The 21,403-nt window shown below is 41.5% G+C and overlaps 3 protein-coding genes across 5 annotated transcripts; 1 reads left to right on the top strand and 2 right to left on the bottom strand.

Annotated features, from left to right (window-relative positions):
- Positions 1-1,250: 1,250 nt before the first annotated feature.
- Positions 1,251-7,491, bottom strand: LOC133909557 (probable potassium transporter 2). Of its 2 annotated transcripts, none has more exons than XM_062352030.1 (10): positions 7,350-7,491; positions 5,780-6,017; positions 5,279-5,527; positions 5,117-5,167; positions 4,344-4,604; positions 4,186-4,238; positions 3,552-3,666; positions 3,217-3,471; positions 1,953-3,097; positions 1,251-1,506 (listed from the first exon to the last, which is right to left on the bottom strand). In XM_062352030.1, the coding sequence occupies exons 1-9, from the start codon at positions 7,368-7,370 to the stop codon at positions 2,016-2,018; spliced, it is 2,325 nt and encodes a 774-aa protein (XP_062208014.1). In that variant the 5' UTR covers positions 7,371-7,491; the 3' UTR covers positions 1,251-1,506; positions 1,953-2,015. The 2 variants fall into 2 exon arrangements, with proteins under 2 accessions (XP_062208014.1, XP_062208015.1); XM_062352031.1 differs by lacking the exon at positions 7,350-7,491 and adding an exon at positions 7,072-7,333.
- A 3,829-nt stretch (positions 7,492-11,320) lies between these two features.
- Positions 11,321-13,115, top strand: LOC133909554 (protein SRG1). Its single transcript, XM_062352027.1, has 3 exons — positions 11,321-11,985; positions 12,059-12,631; positions 12,707-13,115. Exons 1-3 carry the CDS (start codon positions 11,548-11,550, stop codon positions 12,977-12,979), a joined length of 1,284 nt encoding a protein of 427 aa, XP_062208011.1. The 5' UTR covers positions 11,321-11,547; the 3' UTR covers positions 12,980-13,115.
- A 753-nt stretch (positions 13,116-13,868) lies between these two features.
- On the bottom strand, positions 13,869-19,451 carry LOC133909556 (cullin-1-like). Of its 2 annotated transcripts, none has more exons than XM_062352028.1 (9): positions 19,294-19,451; positions 17,715-17,867; positions 17,524-17,617; positions 16,270-16,455; positions 16,118-16,165; positions 15,862-16,047; positions 15,695-15,778; positions 14,581-14,667; positions 13,869-14,493 (listed from the first exon to the last, which is right to left on the bottom strand). In XM_062352028.1, exons 2-9 carry the CDS (start codon positions 17,840-17,842, stop codon positions 14,416-14,418), a joined length of 891 nt encoding a protein of 296 aa, XP_062208012.1. In that variant the 5' UTR covers positions 17,843-17,867; positions 19,294-19,451; the 3' UTR covers positions 13,869-14,415. The 2 variants fall into 2 exon arrangements, with proteins under 2 accessions (XP_062208012.1, XP_062208013.1); XM_062352029.1 differs by having other exon boundaries at positions 16,366-16,455.
- Positions 19,452-21,403: the final 1,952 nt, after the last annotated feature.

Genomic DNA, 21,403 nt, shown 5'->3' with positions numbered 1-21,403 from the left:
GCGGAATGGGTAGGGATCAGGGTGGTGACCGATCCCCCTATTCTTATCTTCTTCTTTTATTTTTTTACACTCATCCAACGGTCTAAACCTATTGTGCTCAAAATAACTTCATCAAGTGTCCAAACGGGGTGTTAGATAGCATAACGGTATAGTCTCGATAAGATCTATGCATCTACGGTCTCCAATCGTCTATCTAAGCAACATAACAAAAGGTCAAAATTTGCAACCCTCCTAGTCCCACGGTCAACTTCTGAATTTCTGAAATTTCTCGAGTATTACACTCCATGCATATATTATCATTCATCTCTATCTTTTCTACCCTTCTCCTGTTTGAAGGGAGCTGCTGCATTATTTTTTATTAGGTAGAGAACTGTTCGATTCACCGGAATAGCTCAAAGTGGAAGGCGAAGGGGAAGAGTATGGTGTCTCACAGATTTTCTGAACTAGATGAGATCAGACTTCTTTCGATGAAGATGAAGAGGTCCGTGGTTTATTGTGGGGCCCACATGCAGAGATCACTTTGGCTTTTTTTTATATGTGCCTTTAGCAAGCACTTGCATTGTGTGACGATCTTGGCACGGGATCTAGAGCATAGCAACACTGTGTCACAGCGCCATCCCCCATTGTGGGAGTGTGCCGAGTCAGCGGCAGGTGTCGCTCAGAGGCAGAGGCCACATGACCATCGCCGCTTCCGTCCTCGTCTTCTCCCACCTCCTCCGACCCCTCCCCCTCCCCCAATGCTCTCCACTCTTCTCCTGTGCCACCGTCTCCTCCTCACCGACCTGCTCACCCCTACGCGTCCTTGCCGCCGCCGCCGCCTCCATGTCGTTGTCGTCATCGCCTACCTGCTGCAGCACGCGCACAACCCGGTGAGAAGTCTTCTTGCCGACCGCTGTTCTGTTTATGCATCCAGTCATCTTGTCTCCGTGTATGAGGTTTAGTGGATAAGGTATCAGCTGAAGTTTCAGAAGCTCTTGAAGCCTTCTCAGCTGCACATAGATGTTCACAGCAAACTAGCAAAGTACGTATGGAAATGCTTTTGTTCTTCATCTCTTGCTTGAGTTATTCGAGTACCCAAGAACATGAAGATTTGAGATGGTAACCTGATTAGTGGGAGAAAATTGTTTTAACATTTTTTTAGCATGCTAAGTTTCAAGGGAGAGCTCAAACTGTATCAAGAAAATCTCCATCACAGCAAAGCATAGCATGCAGCTACATCGCATAGATAAAAGTTATAGGTGGAAATCGTCGAGCGAGGAAAGTTAACGCTGACCATAAGAGAATGCATATTCCCATTACATGGCTCTCAGAAAAATTACAGAGCATGCATGTAAATATACCGAAAGAGAAGGAAACTAGGATCACTGGTACCACTCTGATGGTTTATTTAGGCTAAAAACCGTATTAGCAGGAAACTAAAAGCTGAAACTAATAAGCACATGAGGATGCAGTATCTTCTCCCTGGAAGCACAAGACTGAACTCCAGATAAAAAGCCACACGTAGCACTGAAAAGGAAAAAATGAAGGAAGGTTTAGAGGGCCGGTTACAAGTTCAGTTCAGTTCCTCCCTGCAAATTAGTTCCCACAGAAGACCATGAAAATACTTGTGCATATTTAAATTGTAACTATCTACTCCCTCCGTTCAGAAATAGTAGGCGTATTTCTTTTAACCTCGGTCTTCGAAATTGGATTTTGACTAAGATTTTCTCACAAAATATATCATTTATAGCTACAAAACATATATAGTGTGAAATCATTTTAAATTGTGAACCTAGTTGTATTACTTTTATACACTGGATATTTTTATAATTTGATTAAATGTAAGTCAAAAACATAAAATTTGACTTTTTAAAAATAAAATATGTCTATTATTTCTAAACGGAGGGAGTAACTACAAAACTAGAAACAATTTAAATTTAGCTCATATGGCTTAATGAATAGCACAAACTCACCAAGCTTTGTAGCAACCGGGTATCCACATGTGAACTTGGCAATACTTGGCAATGGGCATTAGGCTAAACATAGTAGATCATGCCGACTTCTATCAGACTAATGTGTGGAATGTGCAGTGTGACTGATGGACCTCTGCAGTTCTTCCGGAGGAAAGAGTAGCCAACATCAATAGCAAACTTCTTCAGAAAACTTGAGCTCCTCCTAGCTTTGATATAAGAATGACCCATGATGTACGCCACCCCTGCATGTTTCGCTTCCACAAGAGCCATAAGTTCATCTTTCACTTGTTGACCCATGTCGTCATTCTCTGGCAGCTCAAAGCGAACACGGCGTCGCCGGGTTACACTTGGCGATTCTTTCTCGTAAGAGGACTGCAAACTTCGAAGGCTCTCTGATTTGCTGCTCCTCGTAGTCATGGAGTCAGCTAGGCCATCAAAATCTCTCATGGCCAATGGAATCCCAGAATCAGTGGTTGTTATGACCGCCATTCTTCCTTCATTGGCGATATCATAACTTGCTGAAGAAACATCCTCAGCTTCCAACATAATGAACTTTGCAATGCTCATAACTATCAAGTTCTCAAAATTGTCATCATCCCTCTGCACATCTTTGTAACCATATCTGACAATGCAACGGTACATCCGATATTCTTTAGGTCCAATCCTACCCACAAGGTATCTCTCATCTGGTGAAACGTATGGCATCGGCACTGACTTCACACAAAGAAAGACTAGGATTTCATGGAAGGCAGGGAGATTAGTGACAAAATGTGAGAAGATGGAGGGTACACCAGTCACCAGCTCTGTGTAAATCAATCCAATACCAGGAACCCGAACTATGCCAAGGCTTGGACCCAGAGACAGGATCGATCTCATCGATACTTTGTTCTGAAGGTCAAACTGGTACTTCCTTCTTGTCCCATAGTGCCAAATGTACATGACAGACATGAATATGAAAGCAAGCACAAGAGGCACCCATCCTCCCTGAGGAACCTTCATGAGAGATGATGACAAGTATACAGCTTCAATGGATCCAAAGAATACCAGGAAAACTAGGGCAAATAGTATGTTCCTTTGCCAAACAAAGATGACGATCAATGCCATCAAGAATGTAGTAACAAACATAACAGTCATGCAAGCAATACCTGAAAACACAGAAAACTACAGTGCTTAGGATCCCAGTGCATGAGAATGCCTTGAAAAACAAAAATAGGCTATGTATAAGAAAGATCTTTATGCTCATGAATCAATGCTAAAAGTTCACCATAGGCATTGCCGATAAGAGTAGTATCACGGAATGCAACCGTGACAGCTACACAAAGCACCATAAGGATCCAATTTATCTCTGGGATATATATCTGCCCATTGATCCACCTCGACGTGTGGACAACCTTCACTCGCGGGAAACATCCCAAAACATGGCACTGTTTCACAATGGAGAACGTTGCTGAAATGACAGCTTGACTACCAACAACTGCAGCGAGTGTGGCCACCACGAAGACAGGCCAAAATACAGGTTCTGCATGACAATACAAACTCAAATGACACTGTGCGCAAAGAAAAAGAAAGGGGGGGGGGGGGGGGGCAACAGATGCAAACCTGGGATAGAATCATAAAAACTTGTCCGCATGTGAAAGATGTTCTTCGATAGAAATGCAGCCTGACCCATATATTGTAAAATAAGACATGGATATATGATGGTAACAAAGGCCACCTGCAGCAAGGAGAAAACAATTGTACAATTCAACATGATTTTTTTTTTCAGACAAGGGCGCATAATTCAATCAAACATAAATTGTAGGTACTAACAAGACAGACATAACTAAAATCTAGAAGCAATTCTCAATACTGTATGGTAAGGACCAAATAGGCTATCAAAGAGACACAATGGAACATCAGATGAAGCAACATCCTAATCCACAGCAAAGAATTAACTAGGCTGGCTCCTTTTGAGTTTCTGATATGTCTCAAATATGCAAGTTATATTCATTTCAAATAAGCATGTTGAGTAACTTTTGTTTTACATATACTTTGCTTAGTAAATTAACTTTCCTGCTTCTTTTACAATGAAACATATAGGTTATATGTGAGTTCTTTTTCATGTTTGCTTTACCACACTACACAATACTGCACAACCAAGTATAATTACAGAACGTAAAAGGATATATCCAAAAAGTGTGAATGTTCCAGTGCAGAGATTAACGGACAGAAGATCATTACTAATTAAACTTACCCTGACAGATGCACTCCTAAAGTGACCAAGGTCAGCAAACATCGCTTCGCTGCCTGAAAAGTGGAAAGTAGAGATGGAGATTAAATCCTCCGACTTACTAAAAGTGGAAAAGACAAACATGAAACATCGCCCAACTGGAGGGGTTGATAGTAACTAACCTGTCATGGAAAGAAGTATCCCTCCCAAAGCAATCCAGCCATCTTTCCCTGTCATCCTAAAGAACTTAACCATATAATATGGAGAGAGAGCTTGATATATCTTTGGGTTCCAATGAAGTATGTTGTATAAACCGATTCCACCAATGGAAAATAGCCAGATGATGACAATAGGTGCAAACATGAATGCGACCTTCTGAGTACCTTGGTGTTGCAAGGCAAATAGACCAACTAATACAATGCATGAAAGGAGTACTACAGAACCTGGATAGGAAACAAATTATGTGTCAAACATAAGAGGTCCAACTTCTGAAGTAAACTGATGTTTTGAAAAATTATTACAGAGAATCTCAATATATGAAATGATAAAACTTAGTCTTCAGAAAAGACACAGATATAGACAAAAAAAAGTACATGCGCTTCAGTTCATCCAAGAGAAAAAACAGTTAGGCTCAGCACATTTACGAAAGTAGTTTACATATTGCTGTAAATTTGCAACCGCTAGTACTCCCACAGAAAAGAAACAGATAAAAAGTGGTCTTCAGAAAAGACACAGATAAAAATTAGTCTTCAGAAAAGACACAGATATAGACAAAAAAAAAAAGTACATGCGCTTCAGTTCATCAGAAAAAAACAGTTAGGGTCAGCACATTTACGAATGTAGTTTACATATTGCTGTAAATTTGCAACTGCTAGTACTCCCACAATGACCAGATGTGTGTTTTAATAATGCTGCATCAAGGAGTTATGAGTTCACTGAGATGATTTGTACTTACGTTCCTGTAAACCAGTAGCTCGAACTTGTAATCCAGACATAGATGAGAGGACTGAAAGAAAGGAACAAGCAGAAAAAAGCATGATAAATATACTAAAAGGTTAATAATTACAGTTTTGCCTACATGAGTGGTAAACAAAGAGATTATTGTGGTAGTCTCCACCTGAGATTGCCGGGGTAAGGATACCATCACCAATCACCATGCTAGCGCCACACAGAACTATGAGAAGAAGTACAGTTTTTATTTTTCTGTGCTTCTCCAGAAACCTTCTTAGCCAAGGTGAAGATCCATTGTGAGCTGCAAATCCATTTCTGTAGTATGAAGATAGTTCCTCATCGGCTGCTTGTTGATTTGGAAGCAAGCTAAGTTTTGCATGCCTGCAAAGGAGCGAATACAGCGCAAATGGTCCACCTACAAAAGCGTAGGCAGCTACTTACTTGTCCTCAAATGACCAAAGATTAAACTGAAAAAATAGGACTCATTGTTTCAGAAGATAGAGTAACGGGTATATTTGTTCTAAGATTCATCGGGATGATAAACAATGTAACATTAGCTTTGCTTACATAATGTTGCTAGCCAATTAAAACCATATACTTGTTGAATAAACAAAGTAATTCTGGGCATAAAAAGATAGAAGTTGTTTAGAAAGGGATTGCCATGCACCTTCGTTATTATCATCAGCACTCAAGACAATAGTGACATACTTCAGCAAAGGAATAAGAGTGAAGGTCCAAAATATCAGGGAAAGTACACCGAATACTGTCTCTTCATTTTGGTATCGACGGAACCTTCCAGAGAATGTACTTTTATAGACGTAGAGAGGTGATGTGCTTAGGTCCCCATAAACGACACCAAAGCTCTGGTAAGCTAAAAGTAATAAATTCATGTAGTATTGCTTCCGCTGAAAATGCATGGCAGAACAACTACCGTTATAAAATATATATTTGCAGTGTAGCAGAATAATGTTCCATATATTTGAAAGAAGTGCTCTAAAGTATCACAATATTCATTAATCAAGTAACAAAAAGATCAACAAAGAAAATGATTAAATTCATACATGTGCAACTATAAGAATTGTTTTATATGATATGTCTAAAACTAAAGACCATCCTGACAAACATGTATCACTTACTAAAACTGTGAACGGTATATAAGTATCTTGGGTTTTTACGGATTTGTATAGGATTGCTATTTAGTAAATAGCACCTGACAAAAAGAGAAACAAGAAAATCATCTGTTTATTCCACTTCTTCATCTGTAGTAACATCTGCGGACGAGCTATTGCCTTTTCATTTAAAAGTAATCGTATGCTCATATGATACAAGCATACAACTGTAACAAAACTCGCACAGTAGAATTTCAGAGAACACGAATTGGATAGAATCTGAACGAAAAGAAGTGAAAATGAGGAAACATGCAACACATCAAATATGTCCAGTCTCCATAAACATCATATAGAACCTAGACAATTATCCTTCTCCCGGGCGGGAGAAATAACCCTACTTCATAGATGAATCATTGACACTCTAAACAGCAAAATTATGGTTATTTGTTCATTATCATTCATCTGGGACATGACGGGAAGAGGTCATGAAGTTGGAACATTCTTAATTTAATTAGAATCAACTTCTTTTCTTTTCGAGGTAATTCCATTCCGTCTTGAGTTCCAAGGCCATTGTTCTTCCAAAAAAGAGAGAAGGCAGTCATTTTCCCATTAAGTTCTTCTTTCACTTTATAAAACTCAAATCCCATTTTTTTTTTTTAAATAGTAGGGCATTACAAAAGACTACGATCTTCACTCCAGGAATAACCAACCCATCTACTTGACAGTAGTGATTTCCGATTCAAATCACCAAAGTTGGCTACTTTCCTGCTCCATCATTCTCCCCGCAACAGAACCGAAATGCCCAAACAAACGTTTACCGAAGCAAAATTTAACAGGAGTAGAGCACTACCCTTCAGATTCAAGTCCCAGTGAAGAACAAACCAGAGAGGACACAAGATCTCCCATAGACGGCGCGCAATCCCTGATCCCCGTCAGGGCCCCGCACCAAATCCCCTAAATCTCACCCGGAAATCGTCCCAGCGTAAAGATCACAGAGCCACCGCAATCCAGACAGCAGGCACGAGGAGGGCTCCGATTCAGGTCCAGTCCAACCAACACCACAAGCAACAGATAACGTAAAGAGGGACAGCAAAATCAAGGCAATGGGAGGTGGCCGTGGGCGCGTACCGGCAGCTGGTCGGCGTCCATGGATGCGATCGGGCTCGCAGCGCGAGGCGTCCAGCCGGAGCTCGATTACGACAAGCTCTAAAACACACAGGATGCGGGGAGCCGAACGGCGTTATACACTTGTTCTCTTTTACGTAATTGCTATACATTAGTCAGCTAAAATAATTCGTGTTCTCAGTCAAATTTCTTTCCGTCCAATTGGTGCCACGATTCGTGCTCTCGGCCACTCGCTCCCGCCCTCGCGTGCCTCTCCGCCCATCCTGGACTGATTACGTTTGCTATTTGTTTCAATTCATGGTCTTTGATCTTGTTGTCAGTCTAGTTATTTTAGTTAGTTTTGCGAAGCGGGTTATGCTGTGGAGATCTGGTTAGAGGATGCCACGTAAGATGAGGAAAAAGACAAATTTTATGTACGTTGAAATTCGTCTCTTTTTTCTAATTATATAAGTAATTGTGTGAGATGATATTTTGAAGTGATACGTTATAGTATCCTCTATATCACAAATATTTTTTTGAATTTTTTATGACTATTATATAGACGATTAGCTAGAAGATTCGTAAAGCGGGCTCCTTTGTCGCGCTCGCACGTTGCATTTGTGGACTGTTTGTTCCTTTATGTTGTGTTGATTTTTATTTTTTGGTGTTAGTTTTGGCCCACCTAACAAATCAAAATGAGTTGTAGACCCGTTATAAGAGAGGGGAAAAATGATCAAGTGTCGGAAGAGGGAAAGGTGAATTACTGACTCGATTTGTTTCACCTGTGATATGTCTTCGTGTGAGAGTGGAGCCGCTGTTGGTGCCACTTCAAATCCCTATGCTTTTTTTTTTCTCGCGTCAGTTAGTGTAACTCACTTCTATTCATTTTTTTTATTTTTCTGGAACCGCTCGCCCTTTTTTATTTTTCTTTATGTTGTGTTTTTTGTTAGTCCTGAAATTGACACTCCAATAATTTTGCAAGCAAAATGAAAATCTTGATTCTATTAATGTCAATCCCTGGTTAATCTTTTTTTTATTTGATAATTTTTTATATTTCATATGGCTTTTTTTTTATTTTCAATTTCTTATTTGTTTGTTATAGCTCCTATTCACCCAATAAATAAGAAATTAAAACCTGTATGTAGAAACACTTTATATACATATTTGTTTGAACCTAATAATTCTCACCCATGGAAGCAAAGGGCACTTTGTAGACAACAATGTCATGCTGTTATTAGCTCATAAAGTACCAAAAATACTTTTATTAAGCAAGCTGAGTTACAAAATGAGGTAGATATGTTTTTAAATTACATCCTCATGTCAATATTTTTTGTTTGTACCTTTATTTCATAGTGTTAATCATTCTTCTTAGATAATTGATATTGACTTGTAATTTGATCATCTTTCTAAGAAGCAAGACCCTCATGTATGTTATTCCAAATGATATATTTTTATATTACATTAGAGCTATGTTTCTGAAATTTATGTTGTATTTTCGTGTATTCTGAAATTAAAACCACTATATGGTCTTTTGTTTCAGCATTCTGGTCCACACATGTTTCATTCCAAAGTCCCTATAACTTCATTTAATGGGAAAAAGATTTCACTACTATACATTTCATTTTTCACCCCATCAAGTGGCATCCTATTACTTTGTCTACCAAATACATCTGATACCATTTCATCTACTCTGCTTATTGTCATATATATTGAGTTCTGTACAAATATTTTATAAAATAAATTACAGTTTTACTACAAGATTTACGCATTTAACAAAGATCAACATGTAATCATGTGCACTGCAGTAATCAATATTTGCATTAGATGTTTTTTGTTTCTGAACTTTCTAACCTCAATATTTGAAGCTCCTTGCAGGAGGAGCTCTGTGAAGCCGCACTGCAGTAATTATTTTCTTTGTTGTATATTGCATCCGCACTGCAGTAATTATTTTCTTCGTTGTATATTGTTAATCATGTGCACTGCAGTAATCAATATTTGCATTAGATGTTTTTTTTTTCTGAACTTTCTAACCTCAATATTTGAAGCTTCTTGCAGGAGGAGCTCTGTGAAGCCGCACTGCATCCGCACTGCAGTAATTATTTTCTCGGTAGATCATATGTAGCTGTAGGACATGAGGCCATGACGCGTCCGGTACGTCGGAAGAAAGGATCCGCTGCTAACTGCTTTCTCGGCTCCTTAAACGGCCGTGATGTCCTCCCTCACTTGGCTCTCTGTTTTCTTCATCTTGTTCTTTGCGATCAATGTTTGTGACTGCATAATCCATCGTTACAGTGCATGATAGTTCGATTTGTACTGGCAAGGCCCAACAGGTAGGTCCAAGTGTACTTCAACTTGGACCTCCCAAATCCTTGGCATATGCTACAGTGCACTCGCGTATGTCATGTACGTGTGGCGTGTATAAATCCATCGCTGTTATTCAAATACGATTTTTTGCTTTTCTGCAGACATGGGTCACTTTCCTTAGTAGTGGTTTTAATGACATAGTTGTGCATTGTTATAATTAGATCAGATGTACACTATTTCAGACGCATAAACCTCATGTTACCCACACTGCAAAAAAGTCCATCGGTATCCCTGTCCCCCCTAAAAAAAAAGAGAGAAATAAATTGAACTATTTCGTCCACTGATGCATGACTCTGCAGTCATTGCATTGTTGCCTCAGGCATTTCAATTTCATTTTACAAAAAAATTTCACCGGTGAAAAGAGCTAATTTATAAATTTTTGTCAAAATTTCAATCATTTTTTTGTCGTATGCTATACGGGTCCCACATATTAGTGAAAGAAAAATCTAATGTTAAATATTTTGTTCCCTACGAAATTTTCGAAATTCACAAAATTTCACTAAAATTCAACGAAATTTTAACCCATGTTTACCACTCCCCAGCAGCAACATCAATAATCATGATCTTGTGGTAGTAACGGGTTGCAAGGGTGCCGATGGCTTGAGGATGCTGGCCACCATTGTGGTAAAGGAGGAGCTGAGTTGCCTAATGAGGGCATATTTGTTAAAGCTTTATCTGATCTATATTTTTTTTAAAAGGAGTGGCTCTGTAAGAAAAGTGATTATATGATTGAAAATGATTCTCTAGTGTAAATTTTATGAAGAAAGTGATTCTGTATGAGAAGTGACTTAGAGAAAGCTACTTTTTCAATTCTCAACATCTAATTTATTTTAGAGAATCATTCTCACAGATTTCAATTAGAAAATTTAAAACTAAAAAATATTGTTTAACAAAACTTCTTTAATTTCACTCGAAGAGCTCTGAAAGCTCCCTGAGATTCATGGACAGCTTTTCGACGTTGTGCGGCTCGCTCGTTTTTCACTATCCCCGGGCACGGTCTTCCTCTACGACCCCTTCTCTTGATTTCTCTTCTCTGGTAGCACACTGTTACATTTCGGTTGGAACAGCAGAGGCGCTAAACTTCTTTAGGATATTTTTTTGTTGCCTTAATTATAAGCTGCAATGAGCTAACATCAAATGAGTGTCTTAGAAAACTTTTTTCCAGACACTTCTACAAAAGCAGATGAATTATAATCCACCACCAGTAGCCTCAATCATCTCGCGATATTTTAAATTAAATCTCAATCTCGTAAAGGGAGGTAGATCGATCACAGGAGCATTATCTGAGCCCCCAGGCTTGCCAGTCTAGTCTAGGATTGAATAAACCACTGACCAACCAACCATCCATGTGTTTCATCTTGCGTCAGAAAGTCACAGATCATGGAGCAACAACGGCGACCACGAAGCAAATCGGCAGAGCTAAAGCGCACTGACACCAGCTAGCCAGCTATGAGAATTGAGAACGTCCACTGCATAAGCTCCTTTTCTCCTTTTGGAAATTTCCAGGGCCTAAAAAGTGAAGAGCACAAAGAGGACAAAGAGCTATTCCTCATCTCTCCGCGTGCCGGCTTTGATCCTGAACCTTGATACCACCTCTGTCTCAGAGTGCCATGGTTGTGGCTTCACCAGCACAAATTCTCTGAATGTTGTCAGTCAGGTTCATCTTCAGTCAATTGCCATGGGATCTCTACACGAGCAGCATCTGATCACGCCTCGTCACGGACATATCGGAAACAGTATATATGCCTGCCACCACTGAGCTCACATGGATCCGACATAGCACTGCGTTGGCTGAACCAGGAAGATACAGTGCGAGAAAGTGGTCGATCACAGTTCACAGATGGCAGACGCATGAAGAATGGTAGGCCAGCCCCAACGCGTCCATCTCTCCTTTCACCAAGGTAGTGACCAAGTTGGTGATCAAAATAGGACAAAGAAATCATTCTTGCCAATAAAAATGAACGGCTATGACAAATCTCGGTCCCTCTCTCTCTATATAGCCACCTCACATAAACACACCACGATCATCTTGATCTCTGTAAGAAGATCTTGTCCAACATATGTCATGGCGGCTATGGTCGAGATCAAGATAGGTCAGGTTGATGACGTCCAGGAGCTGCAACGGACGTGCCTGTCCACCGTGCCTGAGCGGTACATCAGGGACGGGGACGACCGGCCGGACGGCGCCAACGTCTGCGCTCACGCGCGCATCCCGGTGATCGACGTCGGCGAGCTCCCGCGCTACGACGAGCTGAAGAAGCTTAGGCTCGCCTGCGAGGAGTGGGGCTTCTTCCAGGTACATAATACTTCTGTTTGGACAAGCTAGCTAGGCGATGGATCGATTCATGCTGAGATGGCCGCATGTATAGGTTGTGAACCATGGCATCGAGGACGAGCTGCTGGACGAGATGGAGAAGGTTACGAGGGAGTTCTTCATGCTGCCGCTGGAGGAGAAGGAGAAGTACCCCATGGCGCCGGGAGGCATCCAGGGCTACGGCCACGCCTTCGTCTTCTCCGAGGACCAGAAGCTCGACTGGTGCAACATGCTAGCGCTCGGCGTCGAGCCCGCCTTCATCAGGCAGCCCAGGCTCTGGCCGACGACTCCGGCCAACTTCAAGGAGACTCTGGAGAAATACTCCGTCGAGGTCAGGGGTCTGTGCCAGAGGCTGCTCGCGCACATCGCCGAGACGCTGGGGCTGGCGCCGGGCATGTTCAACGACATGTTCGGCGAGGCGGTGCAGGCAGTGCGGATGAACTTCTACCCGCCGTGCCCGCGGCCGGAGCTGGTGCTGGGGCTGAGCGCGCACTCCGACGGGAGCGCGGTGACCGTGCTCCAGCAGGACATGTCGTGCGCCGGCCTGCAGGTGCTCAAGGACGGCGCCTGGGTGCCCGTCCATCCCATCCCGCACGCCCTCGTCATCAACCTCGGCGACACGCTTGAGGCAAGTGTAACTTGCATTGGTGTTTCTGCAAACCATGAACACTTGAATGACCAAGTAAGCTGCGTAAATATGCAGGTTTTAACGAACGGCAGGTACAAGAGCGTGGAGCACCGGGCGGTGACGAACGGCAAGCAGGAGAGGTTGTCGGTGGTGACGTTCTACGCGCCGGCCTACGACGTCGAGCTGGGCCCGCTGCCGGAGTTGGTGACCGACGAGGCGCCGTGCAGGTACCGAAGGTTCAACCACGGCGAGTACAGCCGCCACTACGTCACCAGCAGACTCGAGGGCAAGAAGACGCTCGAATTCGCCAAGTTTAATTCGATCACGACTGCTCGTGAAGAAACCTGAAGTTGCATATAGTTTGGCCAAGTTGCCTCCAGTTATTCGTGGAAGTTACAAATTAAATCCTGATGAACTACTAGTCCTCTCTATAGTACTCCTAAGTATGACGAACCGTATCCTCTCTCTCTCTCTCTCTCTCTCTCTCTCTCTCTCTCTCTCTCTCTAAAAAAAAGGAAAAGCACTACGACTGTATATCTGATGTGTGTTACTGAGTGTAGTCTCTGTCTTAAAAAACTGTCTTCAATTCAAACAGTGTTACATGTGTGTCTGACCTACAAGCATTTGGTGTGAACAATAGAGCAATACAGTAACTGGTTACAAGCATGTTTCTTTCGGTGTATGCTTTATCGATCAAAGCCGATTGCGTCAAAGTACAGGCAAAGCTGCTTTAAACCCTGATCATCGAGTAGACGACCCTACAGGGATGATCGGTCGAGCTTATCACCTGAGATACCTTGAGCCGACGTAAGGCGCAGAAGACAGTGGGACAAACAGTACCAAAGGCAGGAGAATGTGCCCAATTTGCACTTTTTCAAAAGCTTGAGATCATCTTCCAAGCCCTTTGTTCTAGTAGGAAAAGGGCTATACAAAAAGTGAGTCTACTACGGTACGACGAGAGTAGAATATATGTGCACGCTTAGAGAATCACTGGATGTCTGATCATCCTAGGGACATGAGGTTAGATGGTTTCTATATTCGCCATCAGACCTAAAGGCCGGCAATCTGGTATGAAACCGGCTACGGAATAGGAGAACAATAGTATCAGGCTGCAATCTCAACCGCTCAGTTGGTCCAGAACGAACCAGCGTGTGAGCTAGGTATAAGCACCTGGTCAACTACACTGGCGATCATGACAATCAGAAGCAATAAAGCAGCATCAACTCAAGTCGTCGAGAAGACAGATTAGACAAGCTTTCTCAACCATAGCCATCGTAAGAAGCACGCAAAAGCACACACCATTCATCGTGCTGGCATGCCAAACAAGTTACGGGCAAGTATATGCAAGAATGCTGGGGGCACTCGCCAAACATTTATGCTAGATGACAGTCGGGGAAACGAACACCTTTTGTCACAAGAATCTACCATCATGATTCATGTACATCTCCAATGGTGTTGATTCAGCAAAATAGCATGCAATCTAGTTCCCCCTAGGTTGGTCGAAGCAAAATGTAAGGCAAAAGAGAAGCAACCCTTGGTTGAGCTCACAGCCCTAGAAAGAATAGCATGCAAATAAATCTCAACTGGATCTCACCATTCAGATCAGCGGCTAAATCTGCTAGTGATAGGTCAACACGATCTATACTAGGAACCGGGTAGCTTTGAGCTGTACCGAAAAACGAGCTGCACCAAAGTTCTACTTCGCGCGTGCCATGTTCTAAAGCCCTCCTGTATGTAAGCTGGGTTATAGATGTATGTTAGGTAAAGTTGCCTTTCTACTCCACTCAATTGAAAGAACTGTCATCTGAGCAGCCGCCAAGTGTCAAGCTAAGGCATCTGCCCAGCAGTTCCTCCTCTACAGTCTGCAATGAGTGAAGGAACGGTTAGATGGAAGCTAGTGGGAAAAAAACTAATTATCAAATGGTACCTGGGACTGCGATTGAGTTTACCTTGTATGTTTGAAGCAAAAGCTGACCACCAATATGTTTCTCTCTCGCATAGTTGTCATAAGTTTGCATCAATGGAGCACTAACAACCTGCAGTGAGCAGAGGCAGTAGAACCAATAAATTATTCTCTCTCTCTCTCTTTTGCCATGCAATGTCAAATAGATTTCATTTTTTTTATGTTTTTTATGGAAGATGCATATATCCAGATTTCCTCATTGTCGTTTGTGCAGACTCACACCTTAATTTTGAATTATGAACTGATAACTAAAGAGATGAACAATGACTAGAAATCAAGGATCAGACATCAGCCCATAGCAAAACGTGTAATACTAAATCAAGGATCAGGCATCAGCCCATAGCAAAACGTGTAATACTAAATCAAGGATCAGGCATCAGCCCATAGCAAAACGTGTAATACTAAATCAAGGATCAGGCATCAGCCCATATAGGGACAAATGAAAGCACTGTGTGCTTGTCTCCCTCTCATCATACAACAGTTGGAGGTGAGATTCTTTCTTACACTTTAGTAGATAAAACAGTATCATTGATAAAACAAAAGGTCTAAATACGATTACTGTTCATGGGTTGATCATTGTTCAAGTAGCTTTTTTCAGTCCATCAAGCTGCTGAAAGCTCTGTCCGGACTCCATTACAGGTGCAAATGTCTATGCAAAGATGTGCGGTGTACATTGGGGGTGTAGCTACCCATGGGTCTAGAAGATTTTGCTTCCATTACAGTGCAAACAAGTGCATATTTCATTTCGAAATCCTGGAAGTAACACTTCAATGCTGGTAGCCAAGTGCAGAGGGCACATAATTGGGAAATGAACATGAAACATAAGGCATATTTGATACCATTGCCTAGCATTGCTAGTGTGCCAGGAAATCCTTGCGAGCAGAGAACCGTCTCTCCCCCACAAAAGCATGCGAATCCTTGCTCAAATTCAAATTTTCTTGCCCAAGAGCAACACTAGGCAAGGTTGGGCAAGGGAGCCAAACATGTCCATAAATAACATGGGATAAACAATACCAACCTTATGCTACTACTAAAGCAAAAGGTAGATCAAATACTGTAAAAGTAACACTTCCTGAAAAAGATAAGGATAAAAAAAGAACCTGCAAACAGAGCTCTGAGATACCTCCCTCTGTAATAGACAGTTGAGTTAGTCTCATGGTTTCCTTGTCCATACATTCCTGAACCTATAGACAACACATATCAACAGTGTTGAGAAACCACGAAAGGAAGCATTGTTGACTCATTAAAGTACTATAAAAGTATTGACCTTGGCAAGGTAATCTGGCAGAGTGTAGTGCATAATCCATTCGGAACTTTTCATAGAGTAGTAAGCATATGTATCTTGAAGCACAGCATTGTTCATGAAGGTTTGGACTTCAGAACGACAAATGCCACACATGACATCCATCAAAAGGCCCATATCAACCTTACTTCCATCACGCTCCCGGCGAATCTGGGATCAATTCGATTGTTATGTACAGAAGGAATAAAGAACAAAATAAAGACAGCTATCTAAGAAATACCAGAGTCAGTAGAGCATCTGTAACTTCATCCTTGAAGAAGGAAAAGACCTAGCAAAAGGGCAACGGACATAACAAGTTGCAGATACACAAGTAGATAAGCAGTTCATCCTCAAAAGCACCAGGAAGCAAAGTTTTACTTGCACAATACTCACTGGACTGAAAAAAGAAGTAGCAGCAGCGTCACTAAGCGAAGGTAGTTTGCTATGTGTCAGATAGCAGCGGTCCAGATAGCTGAAGAAGCCACTTACACAACTAACCATGATGCGGTAGTTTGACCACATGTTCACAATCTCTCTAAACAGGTAGTCATCTCGCTTGTGCATTAGATGGGGCAAAACCTAAAAACAAATGAAGAGAAACATGTCAAGCAAGGGAGAGAAGGAAGATGGACTTTGTAAGTATGTGATGCACACAAATACATGAGAAGTTTATGCATTTTGGGATTTCTTTTGGGGTATTTTGGTATAAATATGTTATCATGATGGTTCTGCAATAAAGCAGGGAAAAGGCAGTAATGCCTTGTTATTTTACATGAGGGCTAAAGATGCACAATAATAAGGTAATCCTTGCAGCAATAGCAGTCCACTACTCACCTTACTAAAATAGATGAAACAACAGAAACTACACATACATATTTCATAATATCAGCAAAATGTAATAATAAAGTTTGTTATGAAAGCATATGTGCTTTTCTGCTAAGGCAAGAAGATATACAATGGTTTTGCCAGCAATTCCTTATGGCGCCAGCTCACAATTTGCCTCAGATCAAGGCAATGAAATCTCCAAAAGAAGCCAACAACTATAAGGACTAAATATCCCAAATGGTCGATCTGAGATTCATTTCCCATGGGCAGCAAGACGATCTAGTCTAGTTGCTGTGGAACTAAAAGTATTACTTTCAAAGATTTGCAAGTCATAGTTTTGGCTAAGAACAAACATAACAATAACACAGAGATTGCAATGAAATAGCTCTGACAACACGAATCATAAGATTTTATACAGTACTGGGAACCAGTAAGACAAAAACTCCACCTACAGTGCATGAAAAACTACAAACATACATATGACAACATAGAGAACAATCAAGTTTTCATTTAATATGAGAATTCACAAATGAAAGAAATGTCACAAATATCACATGCTTTCATGTCATCTGGATTGCAGCATAGATCCAGATTGCAAAATGCCATATTGCCATTATACCCTGTGCAGTAACCAGTCCAAATCTTAATATATATATAGTGAGATTACAGAATGGTATTTCATTTAATTTTCAAATATGATTTCAGTCATCCTTTTTCCCTATTAAAACTTTGCATGGTTAGATCTAGAAACAGTGCCTCAAGCCCTCACTATCGAGTATGGAACATTTTGAGATAAAAATTAAAACAAAAAATATATATTACCATTGCATGGACACATTTCTCAAGTGTCATCTTGTAGCCATTGTACATCTCTTGACAATAGTGGTTTTTTTGCACAGCCATCCTATAAGCACAGCTGGAAAAGTAGAGGAATGAATAGCCAACTGAAACATTAAATGCTTTATGGATAGTAGTAAAAATGCATATTGCATCATGAAGCCATAGGAGCGTACTCATAGCAATCCATGTACTCAGCCACAGTGGGCCTTGTACTCGTGAAACCCTCCAAAATCTTTGAGCATTTCACAATTCCCTGTTCCAGGACTCTCCATCCATCCTCAAAGTTTAGGTGTCCGTTCATTTCACTACTTTGCTCTTGCACTGAACTGCAGTGACAAAAATGTATAAGAGGGATTAATTTCTGCAGACCCAACAATAGCAGAAGAAATGTAGCAAAAATAGGAATTGATCATTGTGAAAGGGGCGCCTGTAACACAAAGACTTTGCACTGATAATTTCATCCAAGGTGGTTCTTTAATCACAATTCCATTATGCTGCACAACACTCAGCAGATAATGTTCCTGTTTTTCTGATACTCTTAATGCAATGACCAGCAGGAAGAAAGTCTCGAGTGATCATCTGAAAAAAGGCACGTGTGTTGCAGCAGAAAGTATCTATCAACTGTGCATTTACATATATAACCTAAGCTTCAACTTGAACCTAATTGACTATTTCCATCCAAATCAAGCAACTAAGGGTGAAGGAAGACTAATTCCCAGACTTAAACATGATTTAGCATACATTATCAATTTGTCATAACAGAATAGTACAAGAGAAGGCGTCGAGATTGAGACGTTGAAGTATAATACCCATCACAAGGTGCTGGTCAAGGAAATAATGTGCAAGAGAATACAATTTCTGGCCACATCATTCACCACACACATAAACAATCCAACCAGAGGTGAAGCAACGAATGAAACCAAGGGTGCTAACTTCACACGTAGTGGAAAAAAACTCACTTCAAAACAGTACACCTACATATGCATCAAACCTCATTGGTAAGAGAGAAACAGCAAGCAAGCAAATCGCAATCAATCATGCCCAACAAGCATACGCACAATCATGAACAATCCAAGTAGATGGATTCTCACCTCATCTCATGGAACATATTGATTTGGTTTCACTCGATTTGAATTCTCGTAACACTACTTAGCAGTTACTATCATAATAAAATATCACAACAGAAGCCAGAAGGTCTCAAGTTTGACACGTTGAGGTTACGCCAAGTAATGGACAAATAATCGCCACCACACCGAACGAGTAAGCACGATTTCTGAAGACATCATGCACGGCATTGGTCACGCATAAACAGTCGAAGCTGGGGTGCGGGGCATGGGGGTTCATTCAGTTGAATCCCCAAAAAATTTGGAAAATAAACCGTACCCGCACCATGGGTCGATTAATTTCCCGCGTTGAAGAAGAGGAACCACCTAATCTAACCATGGATGCTCTTGTTTTAAACTTTGGTTTTGGATGTACTTGGTTAAACTGGTATCCCCAGTCATACAGATGCTGCAATCGTTCTGTCGCTTTCAATATAAGCGGGGCTGTGGCGCCTTTTGTCTAAAAAATCTAACCATGGATGGAAGGGTACCAGACCACGAAGCAAAGCAATCCGCGACTAACTCAACTGGACGACGAGAAAGAGGTATCTGGATGCGATCGCTCACAGTCGCAGCAACGGAAAAGGTTGGGGAAAGCGAATTCAAGAGACCAATCGATCAGTAGCGCGAGGAAGGAGGAGACTAGTACCCACGGATGGAGAGGCGTTGGTGAGGATCGGTCGCGCATCGCTCGCCGCCGCTGGCCGCCGCGTCTCACCTGCTCTCTCGCTCGCCCGTCGGCCGCGCGCTATGGGGAACAATGGCGGCGGATGGGGTGGGGTTTTAAGGCAGTGTTTGCTTCGTGGATGGAGTAGATTTATTCCTTTTTAAGCGGTTTGTACGGAGAATACCGGAACGTAATGGTTTGAAATTAGAGAACGGAACTGTTTAAAAAATAGTGAAATATAATGGCTCTATTTTAAATTTGACACGGATGATAAATCTGAGATATTAAAATAGATTTGTTTCATCTTATCTATGAAATAAACATCTATATATAAATAAAATTATCTCATTTTAAACCTACGAATATAATTATCTATTCTGATCTCGTTCTCTAAACAAACACTACTGAAATATCTCTCCTACAGTCCTGCTCTCCCTTTTTGCTCATTTTGTTCGTGCTGAAAAGGTGGAAAAGACTTGGTGCGGCCCAGGATAAGTTTGCGTGGTTCAGGATAAGTTTGATTTTTGTTACACCTGCCCCGCTAAAAGTTCGCTCATTGTAGACGCGAAAACAAACTATATATAGGTGTGGACATGAGGATACACCCTGTAGCTACTATCCAAACGCACTCTTAGATGTAATCAACCAAAAAAAATTAGTAGGGTGTCCATCGGTAGCAGTCTAAACGAACTCCTATCATTAACACGAGGGGTAACTTAGATGGACGACTCAAATTTATAACATTTTTGTTTGAATTCAAACTCAAATGCAGGATTACTTGTGTGTAATAATAGTACATTTTCTGAAACAAATAAAAAGGTTTAAAGGAAAAGAAAATTGCGAAACAAGTGTGTTCCCCCTTTGTTCTCTGAAAAATAATGAGTGGACGCTCCAACAAAAAAAGCCAACGAAGTCCAGAACATTAGGATATGCTTCGTTTTCTATGTACTTTGCCACATTTTGCTAGATGTTTTTTGACAGTTGTTTAGTTCGCTGTTATAGTTTTAACGTGTTACATTTTTTCAGTCTTTGATCTTACCTATTATAGATTTATTTTTTATCAAACTTTGTCTAAGATGTGATGAGCAATTTATTCACCACAATTTACATACAATTTTGCTAAAAATACGATGATCTATGAATCAAACAGACCTTTAAACTTTTCCATGACCCATAACTGATGAAGTTTCTTGGGCCCATAGGATTTGGCTAGGCCTATAGCTGAAGCTGGCGAGAGTATTGGGTGGGCTGAATTGGTTATGGGCCTACCGCGTTCGTAATGCATGCGTGCCTTTGCGTGAACTCAGTTTTTCAATCAATAGTTTCTCTGAACCCGTCTGTAACCGATCCTATTATGCAGCCTGCGCTGTGCCGGCTGCATGCATGCATCCAGCCGTCGAGCTTGGAGCTTCAGCGCGACTGATCGATCAGCTATTCAGCTAGCTCGTCGTTCGTCGAGCAAACAGCAAACTTGTGTTGCTCCGCTAGCTCCTGAACGCTGAAATTAGCACTCTACAGAGTTAAGACTCGTTTGAAATTTTGACAGGCAATCAACTTCATTTCTCTCGACGAACAGTACGTACACAATGCTCTGCTCGAGTGTTACGTGGCCAAGATACGAGAACATACTACTGTCTCAAAAGATGAATCGCTGTTCGATTGATAGAGAACAGGTCTCGGCCCTGTTCCCGACCCGTACGTGTGGATCACGTGTCTGTCGGCAAATTCTTGGCCTTGATCTGTATGCGCGCGACCGGCGTCCGAACAAGTTTCAGAAAATCAGAAAGAGCAGATGCATGATGCAGCAGGAGCAGCTAGCTCTGATGCCTCTGAATCGTCAATTCGTCATGTGCTCACGCCATGCACGCAGCGTCAGATGGCAGATGGAGCATGTGCTGCTGCTGCTGCTGCTGTTCCGCGTGTGCATTTTGCCGCCCTACGTTTCTACGACGCGTGGCGTCGTCCGCGACTCACAGACTCACAGTACAAGGACCCCAAAAACCTACGTCACGACTCACGAGTGACGACCAATATATTGTTGCGACCAAGTATCTTCTTCTTATTTAGGTGCATGTACGTACGTAGTCACCCA

This window comes from Phragmites australis, chromosome 2, assembly GCF_958298935.1.
Source record: "Phragmites australis chromosome 2, lpPhrAust1.1, whole genome shotgun sequence".
In the NCBI taxonomy this organism is placed as follows: domain Eukaryota; kingdom Viridiplantae; phylum Streptophyta; class Magnoliopsida; order Poales; family Poaceae; genus Phragmites; species Phragmites australis.
The sequence above is the reverse complement of the archived record's forward strand: the minus strand, read 5'-3'. Positions and strand labels throughout refer to the sequence as shown.

Bases quoted from the DNA above. Each gene is read 5' to 3' on its own strand.
- LOC133909556 (XM_062352028.1), bottom strand. From the start codon at position 17,842: ATGAACGGACACCTAAACTTTGAGGATGGATGGAGAGTCCTGGAACAG. The intron at 17,618-17,714 runs GTACGCTCCTAT...CTACTTTTCCAG, and splicing joins GAGTACATGGATTGCTATGA to CTGTGCTTATAGGATGGCTG. The intron at 15,779-15,861 runs GTCAATACTTTT...TGTTGTCTATAG, and splicing joins TGCCAGATTACCTTGCCAAG to GTTCAGGAATGTATGGACAA.
- LOC133909557 (XM_062352030.1), bottom strand. From the start codon at position 7,370: ATGGACGCCGACCAGCTGCCG. The intron at 5,168-5,278 runs GTGGAGACTACC...CCTTTCTTTCAG, and splicing joins CCTTACCCCGGCAATCTCAG to TCCTCTCATCTATGTCTGGA. The intron at 3,472-3,551 runs GTTTGCATCTGT...ATTGTCATGCAG, and splicing joins TTTTTATGATTCTATCCCAG to AACCTGTATTTTGGCCTGTC.
- LOC133909554 (XM_062352027.1), top strand. From the start codon at position 11,548: ATGGTAGGCCAGCCCCAACGCGTCCATCTCTCCTTTCACCAAGGTAGT. The intron at 11,986-12,058 runs GTACATAATACT...CCGCATGTATAG, and splicing joins AGGAGTGGGGCTTCTTCCAG to GTTGTGAACCATGGCATCGA. The intron at 12,632-12,706 runs GCAAGTGTAACT...GTAAATATGCAG, and splicing joins ACCTCGGCGACACGCTTGAG to GTTTTAACGAACGGCAGGTA.